We start from the raw sequence: 18,270 nt of genomic DNA, 5'->3' as shown, positions 1-18,270 counted from the left end.
AATAAAATAAAATAAAATAAATATATTTCATAAGTACGGTATCATGCATAATAATTCATTTGCGTATAAAGTTTAATTTTAATATAATTAAGCAATGATATAGGAAATACAAGCAGCAATGAAGACCATCAAACTGCATGTGATAGTAAGAGAGGTAGCGCTGCTAGTTGTAGAGGGAGGAGAAGAGGAGGATGTGGTAGAAGAATTACTAGTATTTATACAAGCACTACTATTCCAACCAGAAGGAGAATCAGAAAAGATAATATCAGTGCACTAAAAAAAAAAAAAAAAAGAATAACGTAATTAAGTTTATGGAATAATTATATTGTGTCAAGACATAAAGGTTACCTGGTATAAGTCACCATCACCACCACTATAAATAATTTGAATAGTAGCATTAGCACCCGCTTTAATAGCAGAATCCTTTGTAAGATCAAGAGGTAAACAAGCAGCTTGAGGACTGTTACGGTTACCAGAGGCTACTTGAATAATTGAATTTGAAGAGAAATCAGAAGTGGTAGGATTGTTATTAACAAGAACATTTACGGTATAAGAGTATGAAACATGACCAGAATGAATTGCTACAAAGCCATCCTTAAGAGGGAACTCGGTACGTTTACCAATTGCATTGAAACCACCACAAGGAGCAACTGGTTCCTGATCTTCATTGAAACCTCGCGAGACTGGATAATACAAATGGAAGTGAGCAAAAGCAGCTTGCATGAAAAGTAAAGTGATAACTAAAGTAATCAAATTATTAAAGGGTGCCATGGTGGTAATATTTTATATAATTAAAGAAAAAAAAAAGAAAGAAAGAAGGAGAAGAAGAATAGAGTAGGGGAATGTGTTTTTTTTTTCTCGTTTATTTATTTGTTTTGCTTTTTTTTTTTTCTTTTTTTTTTCTTTTTTTTTTTTTTTTTTTTTTTTTTTTTGAGATGTTTTAGCTTTACTAGGCTCAATGATTGGCTCTCTATGGATGCAACCCGGATTTATATTTTTGATTTAATTTTTAGTTATAATTAACGTTTTGTCTTTTTCTTCTTTATATACATATATAGTAAAATGGATATGAGTAACATAAACTCGCAAGGGACACCCTACAATATGAATGAACCATACTCAAATAAGCTTATTATAATTATCATATCAGTTATAGCATTCCTCTCAATACGAAATTTATTTATTTACCTTTATAATAAAACAAAGACACTACTTTGTTTGAGATCTCTTTTTAATATATTATCACCATACACTTCTTTCTTTGGGAAAATAGAAAATTATGTTATCAATAAGTTCTCGTATAGAGTTATTCATAGTACAATCTGTCCACCTTTAGGAGGCATTCTTGTTATACTTGTCCTTATATCAGCATGTTTACCCTTACTCTTACTCAATGTAAATCTCACATTAAATTCGAATCGAGCTGGATTTTTAGCCTTAGCAATTGTCCCTTTCTTGCTTTCATCCACCGGTAAAAACTCTGCAATCTTTCTTCTGACAGGTATCTCAAATTCTAAACTTAATTTTTTACATCGAATACTTGGAATGGCCCTCTTTTTATGTGCAACTATTCATATGTCTTGTATGCTTTCTTCTTGGTCAAGGTTTCCAGATTTCATGAACGATCAATTGAAAATTCCAAAAGTACGATACGGACTTGCAGGGTATGTATGTCTCTGCATAGTCATGTTAGGAAGTTGGTTTCCAATTCGAAAATATTGCTATGAGCTATTTATGGTCAGTCATTTATTGGGAATTGCTTTTATTGGAATTATTGCAGTTCATACACCTTATGCAATGCGATATTTCATTTCTGGCTTAATATGTTATGGTTTAAATTTAGTGGCTGTTTGGTTTGTAAAGACCTATGTGGCTGTTGCTCGATTTAAGATCTTACCAGAGGGATGCACAAAGGTCTCTATTCGACTTGTAAGTCCTATATCTAAACATAGTATTGGTCAATACGTTTATCTCTCTATCCCTGCTATTTCACTCTTTCAATGGCATCCATTTACTATTACTAGTATACATGGAAACGAAGTGAATACTACAATTGAAGTCTGTATTTGTGCTCGTGGTAACTTTACACGCCGTCTCTATAAAACAATTGACCCCTCACAAGAATTACGTGTCTTTGTAAGTGGTCCATTTGGTAGTCAACAGATTGAAACCACCCAAATTCTTAACTCATATCCCTCTCTTGTTATCGCGTGTGGTGGTGCTGGTATAACGTTTGGTATACGCCTATTACGTGAATTAACAGAGACTCTTTTATCGTCTGATATTGAAGAAAATGATAGCTCGACTGGCATCTTATTTAATCACTGGAAAACACAGAATATATATTTTTATTGGTCTGTACGTAGACCATTAGAATTTGAATGGTTCAAAGAAGAACTTGAACAACTCTATTACCTGTATGAGACTCGTCATGATCTTCCTTCTCTATGTATCAAATTTTATTGTACTTTACGTGACACTGCTACTGTTCATTCAACAACAGGTAGATTTACTAATAATAATACAGTGAATATCTCACATATTTATATGAATGAAACTATGATGAATGATAATTTAATAACTGTGAAAGAAAATAAAGAAGAAGAAGAAAACCATAATCACACGACTACAAAAGATTATCTTGGAAAGGAAATTGAAATAATTCAAGGGAAAAGATTACAAGCTGAAACTATTCTATCCGTAGATAATAATATTGGTGCCTTTGGTAAAAAAAAAAATCAATTTATATGTAATTTAGCTTGAGGCTTACCTTACTTTTATATATGTATATATATGGGTATAGTATGTGGTCCTACTAATTTTAACGCAACATTTAGAAATACAGTAGCTATGAAAAAACCATCTACAGTTTATTTACATTGTGAAGATTTTGCATATTAAGAAAAGGAATGAAAGAAGCCTTCCCCCCTTTTTTTGTTTTGTTTTGTTTAATAGTTCCTATATGGATTACCTTTTTTTTTTCTTTTTAACAGACTGCTGTTTATAGTTCAAGTCATTTGAATAATAACAGTAGGAGTTTCTTTATTACTCGATTTAGGCACAACTAATAAAAATGTATAATACAAAAAAAAAAAAATACAATGTGATACAAATAAGAGGTTGATTACTGTTCTAGAAAGCACAGACTGTAATAACTGTTACCAGCAGAGATTATGCCCTAATTTATAAAATAGATACTATTATTGCGTAAGATTTATGATAATATACAATCTTCTTGCCCACACTGCTACGGAAATATTATTTTAACATGAAACACATTTAGAGCAAGGGCCCAAATTGAATTAAAAGCTTTATTCTCTTTCTCGATGCTTCTATTCCAGGGCAAATTCCTATATGAAAAGTTTACTTTTAAATCAAGCTTTTATTTTTGAACTTAAACTTTTTCTTTTTTTTTTTTAAAAAAAAAAAAATCATTAATAATGATAAAGACACAAAAATTAAATAGAAATCGAAGAAAATTTTATCTAAATTTGTAATAATAACAGTTACGGATTTTCCTTGGCGGCGCCGTTGTTACCGACATTGCTGTAGAAATTATCAATAGTCAAAAAAAAAAAAAAAAAAAAAATTTTTTGTCTCTTTTAACACCGCGCTTCTTTTTGAACCCAGCCATTTCTAAATTAGGAAAAATGGATATTCATGTGGGGGATGATTACTGAACTTAAATAAGCATTTATATATTAACCACTTGGAAAAGCAAAGTGCTTCATTAAAAATAGAACTAATTCAATGCCGAGAAAAAGTAAAAAAAAAAAAAAAAAAAAAAAAAAAGGAAAAAATGAAGAAAAATAAAGGAACTGTAATAAAAAATGAAAGCTAGTAGTAGTAATATAAAGTATATGCTAATATTAATGGTTACTGCTACTTTCATTTTATACTAATAAAGGACAAGTACACTATAAACTTATTTTATGTATTATACAACACACTTTTTTTTTCAAAGATCGTAGTAGTAAAAAAAAAAAAGAATAGGATTGAGCACTTCTATAATAGAAGAGATCATCCTTATTTCTTTTTAATAATTACTTAATATGGAAATAAAAAAGTTTTTTACATTATCTGGCTTAAAAAATTATGTTCAATTTACTAAAAAAAAGAAAATACTCTTTAGAAACGTTGTCATAGTATATTATTTCAAAATAATATAACCGGATACCTATGTAAAGTTAATATATATATATATATATTTTAGGATGGCAAGATAATAGATATAGACCAAACGTATCATAAAATATCATTGTTGTATTATTAACATCAGTACTTGATATCCTTTTACCGCCGAACAAATAGTCGTGTAACTTTTTGTTTGAAAGAAGACAGATACATACATGAATACTATTATTTAAAGAATACATGAATGACACAACATCAATAACAAGTTTTATATAGTAAAGGCTTTTCTAAATCTGGTTATAAAATATGAAATCATTTTACTCATTTATTGAAAAAAGTTAAAAGAAAAAAAAATTATTAAAAAAACAGTATAGTTTTTGATTCCTGGAAAGGGTTCTATATTGTTTAAACTTTTATAAATTATGAAGAAATTTTATTACGTCAAACAAGAATCTTATTTTTTACTTTAAAAGAATGAACTCTTTTATAGAATATAATTCTTATTATTAAATCCTTTCCTTTTCTTTTTTTTTTAAAAAAAAAGAAATTAGTGGCTCATAATAAATGAATGAATTTTTATCAGATTTATTATTTAGAAGCAATGTATAAAAATACGGGAATAAAATCCTATTTTCGAGATTACTACAAAAGAAAATGCGGACTTGATTAAGCTTAGTCCAGAATCTACCGGGTTCTAAAATATTAAAAGACGTAAACGTGGTTTAAAATAGATCGGAACAATAGTGGAAGCTTTCCTTTTTAATACAAAAAAAAATAAATAGGTTTTTTTTTTTTTTTTTTGTCAATAGCTTTTTTTTTTCTTTTTAATATCAAATCAGTTAACACTCTTCTTTATATATTTTTGTATATAAATTAATGTTTTATTATAATAATAATCCATCGGTTCCACCTCTGCAAACTAGTGAAATGAATCCTTTAGATAGTTCCTTTGAATCAGATCAATTTCAATCTACTATAGATAATCGTTATAACCAATTTGATTTCAACACTGCTACGCAACCAATGGACGTTCCTATGCAACAATCAAATGAGACGATGATTTCTAACTCATTCTATGATACTACTTGTTTATCACCAATTGCTATTAATACTGCTAATCCTATAACATCAAAAGCATCATTATACAGTGTATCTCCTCCTCAGTTTGATATGGTAAATAACATAAAGATTATTTTCTCTATTTTTTTTTTGATAATTCTTTACTTATTTTTTTTTTATTTTTATTGATAGACAAATAATTGTAATAGTAATGATTTTATTACTCGTTCTCCAGAATCTTCTTCATCCGCAGAATCCAATTTGGTTTCACCTCCACAACAGTATTATACTTCAGTCCACTGCTCCGATCATGTTTGGCCTGAATCAATTCCTTCTACAACAACTGCTACTCCACAGCAGAACAACTATTATTATTTTACCAACTCGAATGAAAACCACTCACTAGTAGGAATAAAGAGATCTGCTTCTGTTCCACACAATTTTCATAAATTAAAATCCCCAGAGGATAATAATAGCCAATTTCAAACTACACCATCTTCAACATTTACGCCTATCATTAATAACAACTATAATAAGGCACTCCCTATTCAAATTCAAAGAATTAATCATGGTCATCATAATCATTCGAATCGTCGACCCGTAGATGCAGAAACCTATCGTCGTCAACTAGATGAAAAGCTAGAAAAAGTGAATTTTGATGATATTACAGTGGCTGAATTAAAAGAAATGTTACGTGAACGAGGCTTATCTGCATCAGGTCGCAAAGCTGAATTGATGCATCGTTTAAAAGAAGAATATGATATGCTAATGAGAAGAAGAAATGATAATACAAGTTATTGTTCCTTAAATTATCCTAATATTCCACAGCAGCAACCATTCGCATTTTCTCCATCCGTTGGATTATTGCATCATCGAATGGCTGCTAATTTAAATGTAAATTCACCTAAAAGACAATATCATAATAATAATAATAGTAGTAAAAGTACCCTTTATCATCCTTATTCACCACCAACTCGCCATTCTTCTGTTGCAGTTGGGCAAATGGGATATCGTATGGCTTCCTCGGTGCCTAATTTGTATACCCCATCTTATCTCAATGACCATCAAATCATGATAAGACAACCTTCCTGTCTTCGTAAACCAATTGGAAGCGATGAAGATCCAGAACAGCAAAGCCAAGAAAGTAATATTATATATGATTTATATTAAAATATGTATATTAATATTTATTCTTTGCTATAGCTTGGATGCCAACATTTAATAACGATGACAATGAACCTTCTCCATTGAATCTTAATTATTATTCTACAGTACCAGAAACAAACGAAGATGCTCCTACTGCTGTTGCTGTTACTTCTACCGCTGACTTGTGGGATGATCAAACACTTCAAAACTTTCTAAATCAAATTTAACCAAAAAAAGATTGTATAACATTATGCATATGTAAATAACCTCACATTGTTTTTGTTTTGTTGTTGTTTTTTTTTAACTTCAAAAGAAATACATATATGTATATACTGTTAAATACCACCCTCACTTTTGTATACACATCTTTAATAATATCATATTTAGAAATACTCATATATCTATTTGTTTAATAAATAAAAAGCTTCCTTTTCTTTTCTTTTATTTTTTTTTTATTTTGAAATGATGGATATCTTACTTAATTCAAATGATATTAAAATTTAAGTTTTTTTTTTTTTTTTTTTTTTTTTTTTTTTTTTTTTTTTTTTTTTTTTTCTGTACGATGATGAAATATGAATAGTTAAAATCTATATTATGTAATGTAAATGTACATCACAATATGTACCTGCATATTATAAGCATTTTATTGTTTAACGAAAACAAAAAAGAAAAAAAAAATATGTTTCTAAATCATTTAAAAATGAATAGCCTAATTGTGTTAAGAATTCTATTTTTTTTTTTTTTTTTTTTTTTAGGTCATCAAATAATCCTTTTTTTTTAAAAAAAAAAAAAAAAAAAAAAAAAAAAAAAAGAAAGTTCTTTCCTGAATAAAATGATTTCATAAATTCCTTATTATGAATACTTGATATAATAATATTATTATTATTGAAAAGTCTAGTAGTATAAGCATATGACGAAATACTACTAATGTATCATATAACAATATGACATAGATTGTCTCTATTATTGCCGTTGAAATTATAACTTGAAAACATTTATAGCGTGTACCTTTTTTTTAAAATTATGTCATATAATATGCCAAAAAAATTTTTAAAGAATTAAAATATACATAGAATAATGTTATGGAAGTTCCAATTCTTAGGAAGAAGTCAGTAGTTAAATATTTATCCCATAGTTGATGTAAAGTGTTTAAGAATGCTAGCGTATCTTGAGCAGATGGATTAATTAGAAAAAAAAAATTTCGTTGTTGATGTCTGGAAGGAGATAGTCATTGTCTCTCCTTATGTGTAAAATAATCTTATTTGCTAAAGGTATATCTGAAAAAAAAAAAGATCTAAAACTTCAATTTCAGTATTAAACATATTTGTATATTATTTATTCTATAAATGATGTATAGACGCTATGGTTTTCATTATGAATCGTTTTCTCCACAATTTTAATTTTGAATATGTGCTCGAATAATAATAGTTATTGATTTAAAGCATTAATGCTTAAAAAGTCCATGTATACTGACTTTTTTTTCTTTCTTTCTTTTTTTTAGGGTTATTAATTTAACTACTAACATAAGAACTTCTACTTATTTTAATACACTATAACTGATATTCTAATAATCAGGGAAATCTTTATTTCTTCTATTGAATTTATCTATCAAAATAACCAGAGGGAAAAAAAAACCCTGCCTAAATTCTAAACCTTGGATTAGAACATAATATTAAGCGTATAGAGTCAGTCCAATTTTCCATCATTACAAAACTGGTTTATTTTTTTTTGTTCCTTAATGAATACGAATAGTTTCGTGTATATTTTTTCTTCTTTTCTGTACCTTGTAAGTATATATATATCATTTCGTGCTAGATTCATAGGTATAACCTAGTTTGTTCTGTCTGTACTAAATACTTTGAAATATACCATCTTTGCATATGATGGAGTTATTAAATAAACATAAATATATAAGATGCACTCTAAAAGCTAATACATACATATATGTATATGGTGTGTTGATCCCGTATTATAAGCATTTTTGAAAAGGAAAAGACGAGATGGTCGATATTTTCGAAAATTAGATTCGATTTATTCTCTCTTGAATATTCATTACGGTATTGAAAACTGTTTCGAAATAGTTAGATCATTTCAAACCAAGTGTCTGTTTTATCCCTTCATTATGTCTCAAAAAAAAATATATATTTATATACATGGCAGATTATGCGAGTGCACTGACTTTTTTTTTTTTTTTCCTGTATCACGATTTTTTTTTCTTTTTTTTTTTTAAGAAAAAAGGAGATGTTAGCAGCTACTAAACCATCTGATGATTTAATTTATAAAAAGCATAAATAACGCGTGTTTCTTCTTATATTTTGTATTTACTTGAATGCTCTGACTGTTGAAGCTATTTATTTATTAATTTCACTGTATAAAATCTATTAACTCATAATGCTTATTTAACCCTCCTTCTCTCTCTCTTTTTTTTTTTTTTTTTTAATTTACTAAAAGACAGAGAAATACATTAGTTTGATTAACTCTACATACAAAGAATAATAATAAGAAGACCAAGTGTTAGATATTCTAAAAAAAAAAAAAAAAATTCATCAGGTTTCGCCTTTAAAGAAAGCTAGTAATAATTAAATGATGCTCCAGGAGCATAAAATCTTATTCTCCCCTCCCCCCCAATTAATTATAAATAGCATGGAATTGTAATTATGATGAGGATCGACTTTGTGGCAGTTAAATTTGGACGGGGATTATCTGATGCGGTCTTTTAAAAATAATAATAAAAAGACAGCAGAGCTTTTATGCTTACAAATAATTAACACATATTATAGTATGAATGTATGTAAATAGGAATGAGAACAAGTTCCTCTTTCACTCTCTCTCTCTCTTTCTCTTTCTCTCACACTTTCTCTCTCTTTTTTCTATTTTATTTTATTTTTTATTTTATTTATTTATTTATTTTTTTTTGTACAAAAATAAATTTTTATTTATTTTATTTTGGATATTTTGTAACTTAAATAAAAAGTCTTTGCTGTTGTTGTTGAGCTTTTAACTTTTCATTTTCTTGAACTAATCGTTCAATTTCAGCCATGATAGAAGCCTGATTCTTTTTCATGTGTTGAATATGTTGAACGGTACGGTGTAACAAAGCAGCTTTACTCATCTTTTTATTAGCACAACCAGGTAAATGTTGACGAAGGACTTCAAAACCATCTTTAATTTGAGCTCGACGCTTTTGTTCAGATTGAATATGAACTTGACGACGTATCTCAGCTGCAGACAACCCATTCTCATAGTCATTATCGTTATTATTACTACTATTATTATTATTATTATTATCCGAGTCATAGTCGTGATGAGGATGACGACGACGCTTTCTCTTCATACAGGTACCTCCATTTTCATATGTTTCCTTGGAGTATTGATGAAATTCAGGTAAAAAGGAATCCGGTAATGTATTCACTTGAGCGATTCTTTTATTGATTTTCTCAGTCAGGGACATATAACTGGGTAATAATGATGGGCTAGAGACCTCTGGTGATGATGGGGATGATAAGGGTGATGATGATGATAATGAAGTAGGTGTACCAGGAGATCCAGGACTTGGTGGCATAGCATTGTACATGTCAATCTGTGATGGTACAACAGGCTGTGGAACACAATTGGGTACTACTGTAGGCACAAGAGTTTCGTAGCTAGGAAATCCTAATGATAACCCAATGTCAATCCAATATACATACATACATGTATATGCTATCTTTTTATTATTTATTATTACCTGGTGTTGTTGGAGTAGAAGGGGAATATATTTGTACATCGTAAAAGTCCATTTTCGCAGGTTGATAAGGGTGAGAGATAAAATTATATTGCTCAAAACCAAGAGTTACGTTATTCATTGTGATGTGTATTTTTCTATCTTTTTTTGTGTGTGTGTGTGTATATAAATATTGAATGAAAGGAGAGGAGTGTATATGTTATAAAAAGGAAAGAATAAAAATAAAAGCTTAAAGTAAAATGTTTAAGGAAAGTAGAAATTAGCTTTTTTTTTTTTTTCTTAATTAAAAAAAACAAATTATTTTGTTCTTCTTTATATAATTATTTTGTCAATAATAAAGAGGGGAAAAAAAGAAGAAAAAAAAAAAAAGAAAAAAAAAGAAAAAGAAGGAGATAAAAATAATTTATTTATTCACTTAAGTGATAATTAACGACAGCTCTTTTTTTTTTTATTATTATTACGATTATTATCATTATTTTTATTTTTATTATAATTTCGCTGCTTCTATTATTCAATATTAAGTTAGATAGATTAGGAGAGAAAGGGAATCTTTCCCGAATTATCACATCATTTATTTATAAATGTCCGATATCAGGTACTTCTTTCTCTTAGACGTTGAAGTTCATTTTTCGCCGATTAAATAGTATTTACTACTACCACCACCATTTCTTGATATGCGAGAAAGAGAGAGGGAGTGTGTGTATGTGTGTGTGTGTGAGAGAGAGGGAGGGAGAAAGAGAAAGAGAGGGAAAAGTGTAGATAGTATTTTTAGACGGGTCATGTCTATTAAACTATAATAAGTACATAACATGAAACCCTTTGCATTTTTGTTCAATTTGTAGTAATCATACACGCCTTCGTTTTTCCCTTTTTTTTTTATTGTGTGAATTAAAATATGAACAAATCAATTCGTAATGTAATAAAATAAAAAACTTGTAATAATAATATAGCGTACGTGTTTCAGTATGTATATATTTATATATATACACATATTTATATATATATATACATATATATATATATAATATATAATATATTACATATATAGTATAAAAAGATATAAAATAAATACATCTGGAAGGAAAAGGTATTATGAATATATGAATACTTTATTTTGCAAAAGAACGCTAACTGACATCCACAAATGGGATTGATACTTTTATATATTAATTATATTTATGCGCAACACGCATAAAGACAAATGTATTCATAAATAAGCGTTTTTTCAGGTACTGGCTTTTAAAATAATAATAATAATAAATTATTAAATATTACTCCTGATATGATTTTATTGACCGACAATTAAAAAACTTTTTCTTGTTGGGGGGAGGGAAGGGTAAAAGACATTATATACATTTTTGTTAACTTGGCCTAATAATGGATCACTATATCTGGATCAAATGATTTATTAAGGCCCATAAATAATTGCTGATATCAACTACTTCAATAATAATGCTAAGAGGAGGAGGAGGAGGAAGGGGGGTTTTTATAACAAACTCTATAATAAAAATATCTTTAATAATTATAAATAAAAGAAGTATTCATATTTATTTATAAACTTATTGCAACAATAATAATAGTAACAATAGCAGCAACAGCAACAGCAACAGCAGCAATGGTGAACAGCAACCATATACAATTTATTTTAATTAATATTTAAAAACACCGCATTCTATATCCTCCACTTAAAAAAAAAAAGTAGCACAGTTAATAATAAAAAAGAAAAGGATGGATATTTACTCCAATTTTCTTTCATTTTCTTTTCAGGTAAAAAGGAAATAAAATCAAAGAAACTATGAAGAGGATAAAAACAAACTTCGCCTTTTTTTTTCTTTTTCTTTTCTCTTTTGCCCTTTTTTTTTTCCTTGTTCAAAAAAAAAATATTTATATAAATTAATTTTCATCTAAAAATAGCAAAATATAGATTACCTGGTATTGCTATTGTGATAAGTAGTAAATCTGAGCCTGTTGGTGTTGTATCCAGAGGATAGCATTAGTTTATAAAGACACTAAGTATATAAATTATATGAAAGAATGAATTAAAGATAACTAGCAAGTGATTATAATGATAATAATGGATGTGGCTTAAGGCTTAATTTCCAAGTCAAAAAGGATTCCCCCCCATTGTTTGAAATAAGTTATTTGTCAGCATACGAAATGAGTGAACAAAGTGCTCACCTTATCTCAACCAATTGACAGGGGATAAAACTCGACAATTTAGATCAACTATAGCAGTAATTTATAAAATGGAAAAATTCGATATATTTTTCATTGACGAATTTGGTTTTCATATTAATATGAAAAGGTAGTTTTGTCACGGATCTTATTTTTTATGATAAATAAGAAAATACTACAAATAAGATCAAATACATATAATACATTATTAGTCACTGTAATTGGTAATTTGATCAATCTTGTCACTCTTAAAAAAAATCGTCTTCCCTCAAGAAAATATCAACTGGAGGAGAGAGAGAAAGAAAGAAAGAGAGAGGAAAAAAAAAACTATTAATATCTAATAAAGACGACAACTAATAAGAATGTTCTCTAGAAAAAAGAGTCAAATAATGGCAAGTTTCTACCCTAAAAGTAATCATGATCAAAGTTATTAACAAAGCTACTAATGAAGGAATATTGCTTTTTATAAAGCTAATAAATTTAAACCCCCATCGATAAAAGATCTTGACAAGATATAATTATGCTACATAAATTATCCTGATATAAAGAGGATTCAACAAGTCCGAATAAAACTTCTAAAATAGAGAGTGATTGTTTTATGTTAAACTTCTCGAGCAATAGGTAATTCATATGTTATAAATGACCTAACTTTTAGTAGAAAAAGCATTTAATAATTACAATCAAGTAAAATTTGCAAATATGACTAATAAAATACATAGTAGCATCATTGGAAGATTTATAAGAATATCACAAAGAAGTGTCTAAATTACTTGGAAAATTCCAACTTCTTTGATACTTTCATTCATCTGAGGTTAAATAAGGGGCAATTAACTCTAGGTTACCTTATTCTGAAGAATATTGGATGTCAGATCGTAATAACCTTGGAACATACATCATGAAAATATGTATATGTGTATATTTATTTTTTTTTTCGACATAATAATCTGAATTAACAAAACCCCATAAAAAATAAGTGAGCTTTTTTTTTTTTTTTTTTTTTTTTTTTTTTTTTTTTTTTTTTAAGAAAAAAGAGGGAATAACTTCCATCATCTTTTTGATCTTATAGTCTCCTCAGCAGCTAAATAAATACAGTAGTGAATAAAGTGTTTATCTCTTGGAAAGAATTACACTACTAAACTATATATATATATAAAAGCTGATGTTGGCGTACTCGTAAAAAATAAATAAATAAAATAAAATAAAATTCCAACATTAATAAAAGCCCAATTATGACTCTATCGTTCTTGAAATTTATTTTCATCACGTTGCTTTTCTGATATTATAGATTTTAAATTTCAAAAAAAAAGGTAGACTAGCTCATTGTAATTGAGCTATTTGTAGACTGCGTTCGTTAAATAATTAAATGCGTCATTTTATTGATATTTTCTATTGCCATAATCTTCTGTATTGATATATTAATACATATGTGCATCATACATCCTGTCTTATTATATATGCATTACATATGAACAATAGAGCTTTTTCATGTGATACACAAAAACCTGCAAATGTCTCTTTTTATTAATTTTTTTTTTGTTACTAATATAGGCCTCGGCCTTTCATAAAATGGTCTCAAATCAAAGTGAAACTGTTTTGCTAACATAACACTTGACTTAATAATTATTACAGTAGATTATTTTGATTCTCACAGATTCTATCTAGTTCAATAAATAGGATAATTGTAACCAAATAAAAAGAAATGAATACTTGTCTGTCCTTATAGTATATTCCAAATCTATCTATGTACTACATGCAATGTAAAATGACATCTAATGACTTATTAATAGCTTTTTGCGTTATGGAGTCTATCATTTGTTCTCCTTTAATAGCAGCAATTATCATTATACTTGTGATAATGAATGCATATGCATGTGCAGTTAATACAAGATAGGCATTACATCTATATACATTCCTATGATAGACTGATTAGGGAAATATAACCACTTTATAATTAAAAAGTCTCTTATTTATAACCTTTCTCTATCAGTTGAATAGTATAAGATACTTTTCCTTTTAGTATTTCATATATAATGCTAATATTAAATGTTTATTTAATTATATTGAATAATACATAAAGTCTATAGGGATGCTTATTGAATAATAATAATGAAATGGGGTACATGATCAATAAGGTACATGCGCTTGTAAGAAGCATAATGTTGCAATTGTTTCCCCAAAATAAGTACCGTCTTTATCATTATCAATATATTTCATAATCTGATCCAAAGGTGCTTGGTCATTAAGTACCCAGAAGAGAAAGCTGACAGGTGCATTAAAAGCCATATCGCTATAGTCAACAAAGGCTTTACCGTTCAAATAATAGCCTGCACGAATAGGAGATTCATTTGAGTTTCCACCTTTCTTTAATACACCTTCAAAAAATTTAGATAAAGTCTCCAAGAGAGGTTTTAATCGTTCATCCTTTGTGAGCATATAATAATGTGCAAGACGCCAAGGAACACGACATGAATTCCAATTGTAATCTCCATCATGCTTATCTTCCAATACTTGTCCAGTAACAGGTTTATATTGTTTTGATCTACGGTCCAGTTGTAAAAAGTCAGCTATTAATCCTGTCTGAGGATGAAGAGTGAGCTGATATTGACATGTAGTTATAACTGCATTTACAACTCTACCCCAATATTGTTGGCGCTCTTTATCTTCCTATTGAATTAAAAAAATAATAAAATAAATAAAATAAAAGATAAGCCCTTTCTCTTTTTTCATAAAGTCACCATTAAGCTCATTCTTACATAATAGAACAATAAATAGGCACTTAAAATGAAATCACTAGGTCGAGTTAAATTATATTCCTTATCTCCTGGATCAGCCCAGTCACCCAATAAAGGTAAGTAAGTACTATGATTGAAGCAATGTTTCCAAATGGCACCAGCAAGATCACATGCAGCCTTGAAATAATCATTTTTGCCCCATACCTTAGCCGCCAGAAACAGGGCTGTGGCAATATCGATATCACCATCAGTTGCGCAGTTCTCGCCCCCTTCATCACCTGGTACTAATTCCCCGTTTTTTCCTTTCTTTTGCTGCCATTGCATTAAGCCATTCTTATTCTTCCAATTTTTAAAGTAATTAAAGAATCCATCAAAATCTTGTCGATTTTTTCTGAGAACAGAAATCAACATACCATAGCCTTATTATAAATTGGTATAAATATATATATATAAAGAGCTAACATTAGTTTTGTAATATCAATAGACTTACCATGGGCTTCCGAAACTGTTACTTCTGAACCCCCATCATTTGATTCCTTGTAATAAACATATAATCCATCCTTGTATGATTTAACATACCTTTTTTTTTAAAAAAAAATAAAAATAAAATAAAATAAATCACTAAGAAACAGATAGTTGACAAGTTTAGGCTATTTATTTATCATTTGTTTTATATACTTTTTTCTCCATTCTGTGTACGTGCTTTCGATACTTCTTCCCATTGATTTATTTTGTATATAAATATATGTATATAAGAGAAAGGAAAGAACTTTATGACTTTTTATATAAAATTATCCTTTTTTTTTTTCGTATACGATATATATAAATGGATACAACGAATGCATACTGTCAAATTTATTTACCAATAGAAATATCTATGTATAATTGGATAAGTAGAATGATATCAACAAATCTGTATTTACTACGTAATAATCATGTATGAATCATGTTGGCCAAAGTAAAAAGCATTGAAGACGGACATGTTACCCTTTTTTTTTGTTCAGATACATGTGTATATGATGTATCATTTACTAAGAAGAGGGATTACTTGTAAGGTATTTTATTTGTTCTTGTCATCATTATACATTCAACAGAATGAATATATGCTTATTCTTTTCTTACTTGTAGAACATGATTATGCGTATGACAGTAAGTGACAAAGACTGTGCGAATAGTCTTTTTCTCATTAATTCAATATATATATTTTTTTTGTTTGTTTCCCCCAAATTTTTAAATTCACTTTTACTATAATGTTGCACATATATTTGATACAAAGATTGCTTCATATCTCTATTAAAGCTCACATTACTCTTATTTTTATTTACACGGTTGGTTCTAACTAATGTTGATATCTTCAATACTGTGTCAGATCTGACCTTTGTTGTTTTGTGACGGTTAATTAATAATAATTAGGTGAAAGAAGAAATTACATTTTTATAAACAATAGATTGAATCCTATAGACCCTAAACATCAATGCTGTATCTTGGTAACCAGTGTATCCTAGTTTATAAGTTATGGCTCTCGCTTCTTCAACTAACTTTTTTGGGACAAAACTTCTTACGTTTATTTATTTTTTTGTTCCAATTAAATGACTACTTTTGTTAACAATAACATAGCTATATTTACGACTCCCTTGGCTTTCCAATTAGAATCGTAGTCTCTTTAGTCTCGTCCCATATTGTTATATTACTTTTGGTAAAGTAAAATATATTAGTCCTCAAACCTCTTTTAACACTACTCTCAAAAGAAACCCTCCACAATATTCAAGTCTTCAGGGTCTTTGATTATCGACTTTAAAATAAGGGTGTCAATTTTTGTTATTGAATCATAAGGTTTACCAACAAATATTATCAGGTTAATATCACTAAGCTGAATGTGAGTTATACGAAGACATAATGCCCAAGTACACTATTTTTTTTTTATAGATTATTCTCTTCACATAGAAATTGCATTTTAAATCTTTCTCTTTCCCTCCTCCATGTTACTTCTTTATGCTCAGTTAATAAGACGGCTGCTAAAGAAAAAAAAAATTCATTGGGCGCAAAATGATAGGAAAAATATAACAAATGTGTATTCATATATATTTTTTTTTAAGCTCTCCTAAATTTATTTTTAATAATGACTTTTACACCAGGAAATACATTTAATAAAGGATATCAACCAAGAAGGGGAGGATTTATTCCTAGAGGAAACACACGAGGACGCGGACGCGGACGCGGTAGAGGAGGTCGATTTTCTCATAATTTTCAATTTAATAATAATGATGTTGATTACTCACCAGAAGCAATCGAACAACGCTTTTCACAATTTTATTCTCCAAACATGACAAAGGATCCATGGAAAATTTTAGAAGAAAAATTACAATACAAACAATAATATACCATTTTACGTCCTTTTTAATAATAATAATAATAAACAAATATTGATTCCACTATTTATTTATTTACACAATTGAATAATTCATGTCTATATTTTAGTAAATAAAATTAAAGGTATCTAAATAAACACATGTTCAAGTGTACATGGATGGCACATCAGGAACCTCTAAATCTTCAGTTTCCACTTTTACGAGATGGTTTCCAGGAATCATTACCAAGCCAACAAGTCTTTTTTCATCTATCAAAAAAAAAAAAAAAGTATTGTTATTATTTAACAAAGGATACAATAAATCAAAAGCTTCATTACTTTCTCTAAATTCTTCAGTGTGAGCTAAAATGATGTTTTTCTGTTTATCGATGCAAACGAATGTACCAATAAATGTTCGACCATCCGTTATTTTAATGCGACATTTAAAATTCAAATATGATTTTAGTTTTCTAATATTCTCTGTATCTGCCACCATAATAATAAATGAAGAGCATTCATATAAATAAATATTGTATGTATTTGAAAAAAAAAAAAAAAAAAAAAAAAAAAATTAATTAAAAAACAGCCTTTATTCCATAAAAATAAGAATAATTGACAGCTTTAAATAAAAATTGATATTTTATTTTTTTTGCCCCTTGAGGTTAAGACCTTTCATGTCAAAATCTATATTTGGTCATATTTAGAAGCAGTAAAGACACTACTTCAATAATAATTAAGGCAGTCTGCCAAAAGTTATATACATTGTATAATATCAATATTGTTCATAATTACAAGAAATTAAACGTTAAAGAAAACATTTTTTTAAAAAAAATGACAAAAACGATGGATTATAAAAAGCCTAATTCAGTATTAGAGATGAAAAAAAAAAAAAGAAGCTAAAGACTAATTTTCCATTTTTCACCTCCATGTATAAAAGCTAATTCACAAAAAAA

At 28.2% G+C, this 18,270-nt stretch overlaps 6 protein-coding genes across 6 annotated transcripts; 2 read left to right on the top strand and 4 right to left on the bottom strand.

Moving 5' to 3' along the window:
* Positions 1-3: 3 nt before the first annotated feature.
* Positions 4-864, bottom strand: BX663DRAFT_557399 (uncharacterized protein). The gene is made up of 2 exons (XM_051531764.1): positions 349-864; positions 4-273 (listed from the first exon to the last, which is right to left on the bottom strand). The coding sequence occupies exons 1-2, from the start codon at positions 769-771 to the stop codon at positions 88-90; spliced, it is 609 nt and encodes a 202-aa protein (XP_051388234.1). The 5' UTR covers positions 772-864; the 3' UTR covers positions 4-87.
* A 45-nt stretch (positions 865-909) lies between these two features.
* On the top strand, positions 910-3,108 carry BX663DRAFT_493517 (FAD-binding domain-containing protein). The gene is made up of 2 exons (XM_051525372.1): positions 910-2,725; positions 2,804-3,108. Exons 1-2 carry the CDS (start codon positions 1,063-1,065, stop codon positions 2,899-2,901), a joined length of 1,761 nt encoding a protein of 586 aa, XP_051388233.1. The 5' UTR covers positions 910-1,062; the 3' UTR covers positions 2,902-3,108.
* Positions 3,109-4,956: 1,848 nt separating this feature from the next.
* On the top strand, positions 4,957-6,783 carry BX663DRAFT_493514 (uncharacterized protein). Its single transcript, XM_051525371.1, has 3 exons — positions 4,957-5,307; positions 5,386-6,337; positions 6,397-6,783. Exons 1-3 carry the CDS (start codon positions 5,011-5,013, stop codon positions 6,564-6,566), a joined length of 1,419 nt encoding a protein of 472 aa, XP_051388232.1. The 5' UTR covers positions 4,957-5,010; the 3' UTR covers positions 6,567-6,783.
* Positions 6,784-9,246: 2,463 nt separating this feature from the next.
* BX663DRAFT_493513 (uncharacterized protein) lies at positions 9,247-10,423 on the bottom strand. The gene has a single exon (XM_051525370.1). It carries the CDS (start codon positions 10,103-10,105, stop codon positions 9,302-9,304), a length of 804 nt encoding a protein of 267 aa, XP_051388231.1. The 5' UTR covers positions 10,106-10,423; the 3' UTR covers positions 9,247-9,301.
* A 3,902-nt stretch (positions 10,424-14,325) lies between these two features.
* BX663DRAFT_557395 (Six-hairpin glycosidase-like protein) lies at positions 14,326-15,757 on the bottom strand. Its single transcript, XM_051531763.1, has 4 exons — positions 15,649-15,757; positions 15,461-15,549; positions 14,992-15,389; positions 14,326-14,902 (listed from the first exon to the last, which is right to left on the bottom strand). The coding sequence occupies exons 1-4, from the start codon at positions 15,690-15,692 to the stop codon at positions 14,363-14,365; spliced, it is 1,071 nt and encodes a 356-aa protein (XP_051388230.1). The 5' UTR covers positions 15,693-15,757; the 3' UTR covers positions 14,326-14,362.
* Positions 15,758-17,081: 1,324 nt separating this feature from the next.
* Positions 17,082-17,860, bottom strand: BX663DRAFT_464895 (uncharacterized protein). The gene is made up of 2 exons (XM_051524030.1): positions 17,657-17,860; positions 17,082-17,587 (listed from the first exon to the last, which is right to left on the bottom strand). Exons 1-2 carry the CDS (start codon positions 17,811-17,813, stop codon positions 17,484-17,486), a joined length of 261 nt encoding a protein of 86 aa, XP_051388229.1. The 5' UTR covers positions 17,814-17,860; the 3' UTR covers positions 17,082-17,483.
* Between the last annotated feature and the right edge of the window lie 410 nt (positions 17,861-18,270).

This window comes from Cokeromyces recurvatus (genome assembly GCF_025118155.1).
Source record: "Cokeromyces recurvatus strain NRRL 2243 chromosome Unknown BX663scaffold_1, whole genome shotgun sequence".
NCBI lineage: Eukaryota > Fungi > Mucoromycota > Mucoromycetes > Mucorales > Mucoraceae > Cokeromyces > Cokeromyces recurvatus.
Note: the sequence above shows the minus strand (reverse complement) of the source record. Positions and strands in the feature narration are given on the sequence as shown.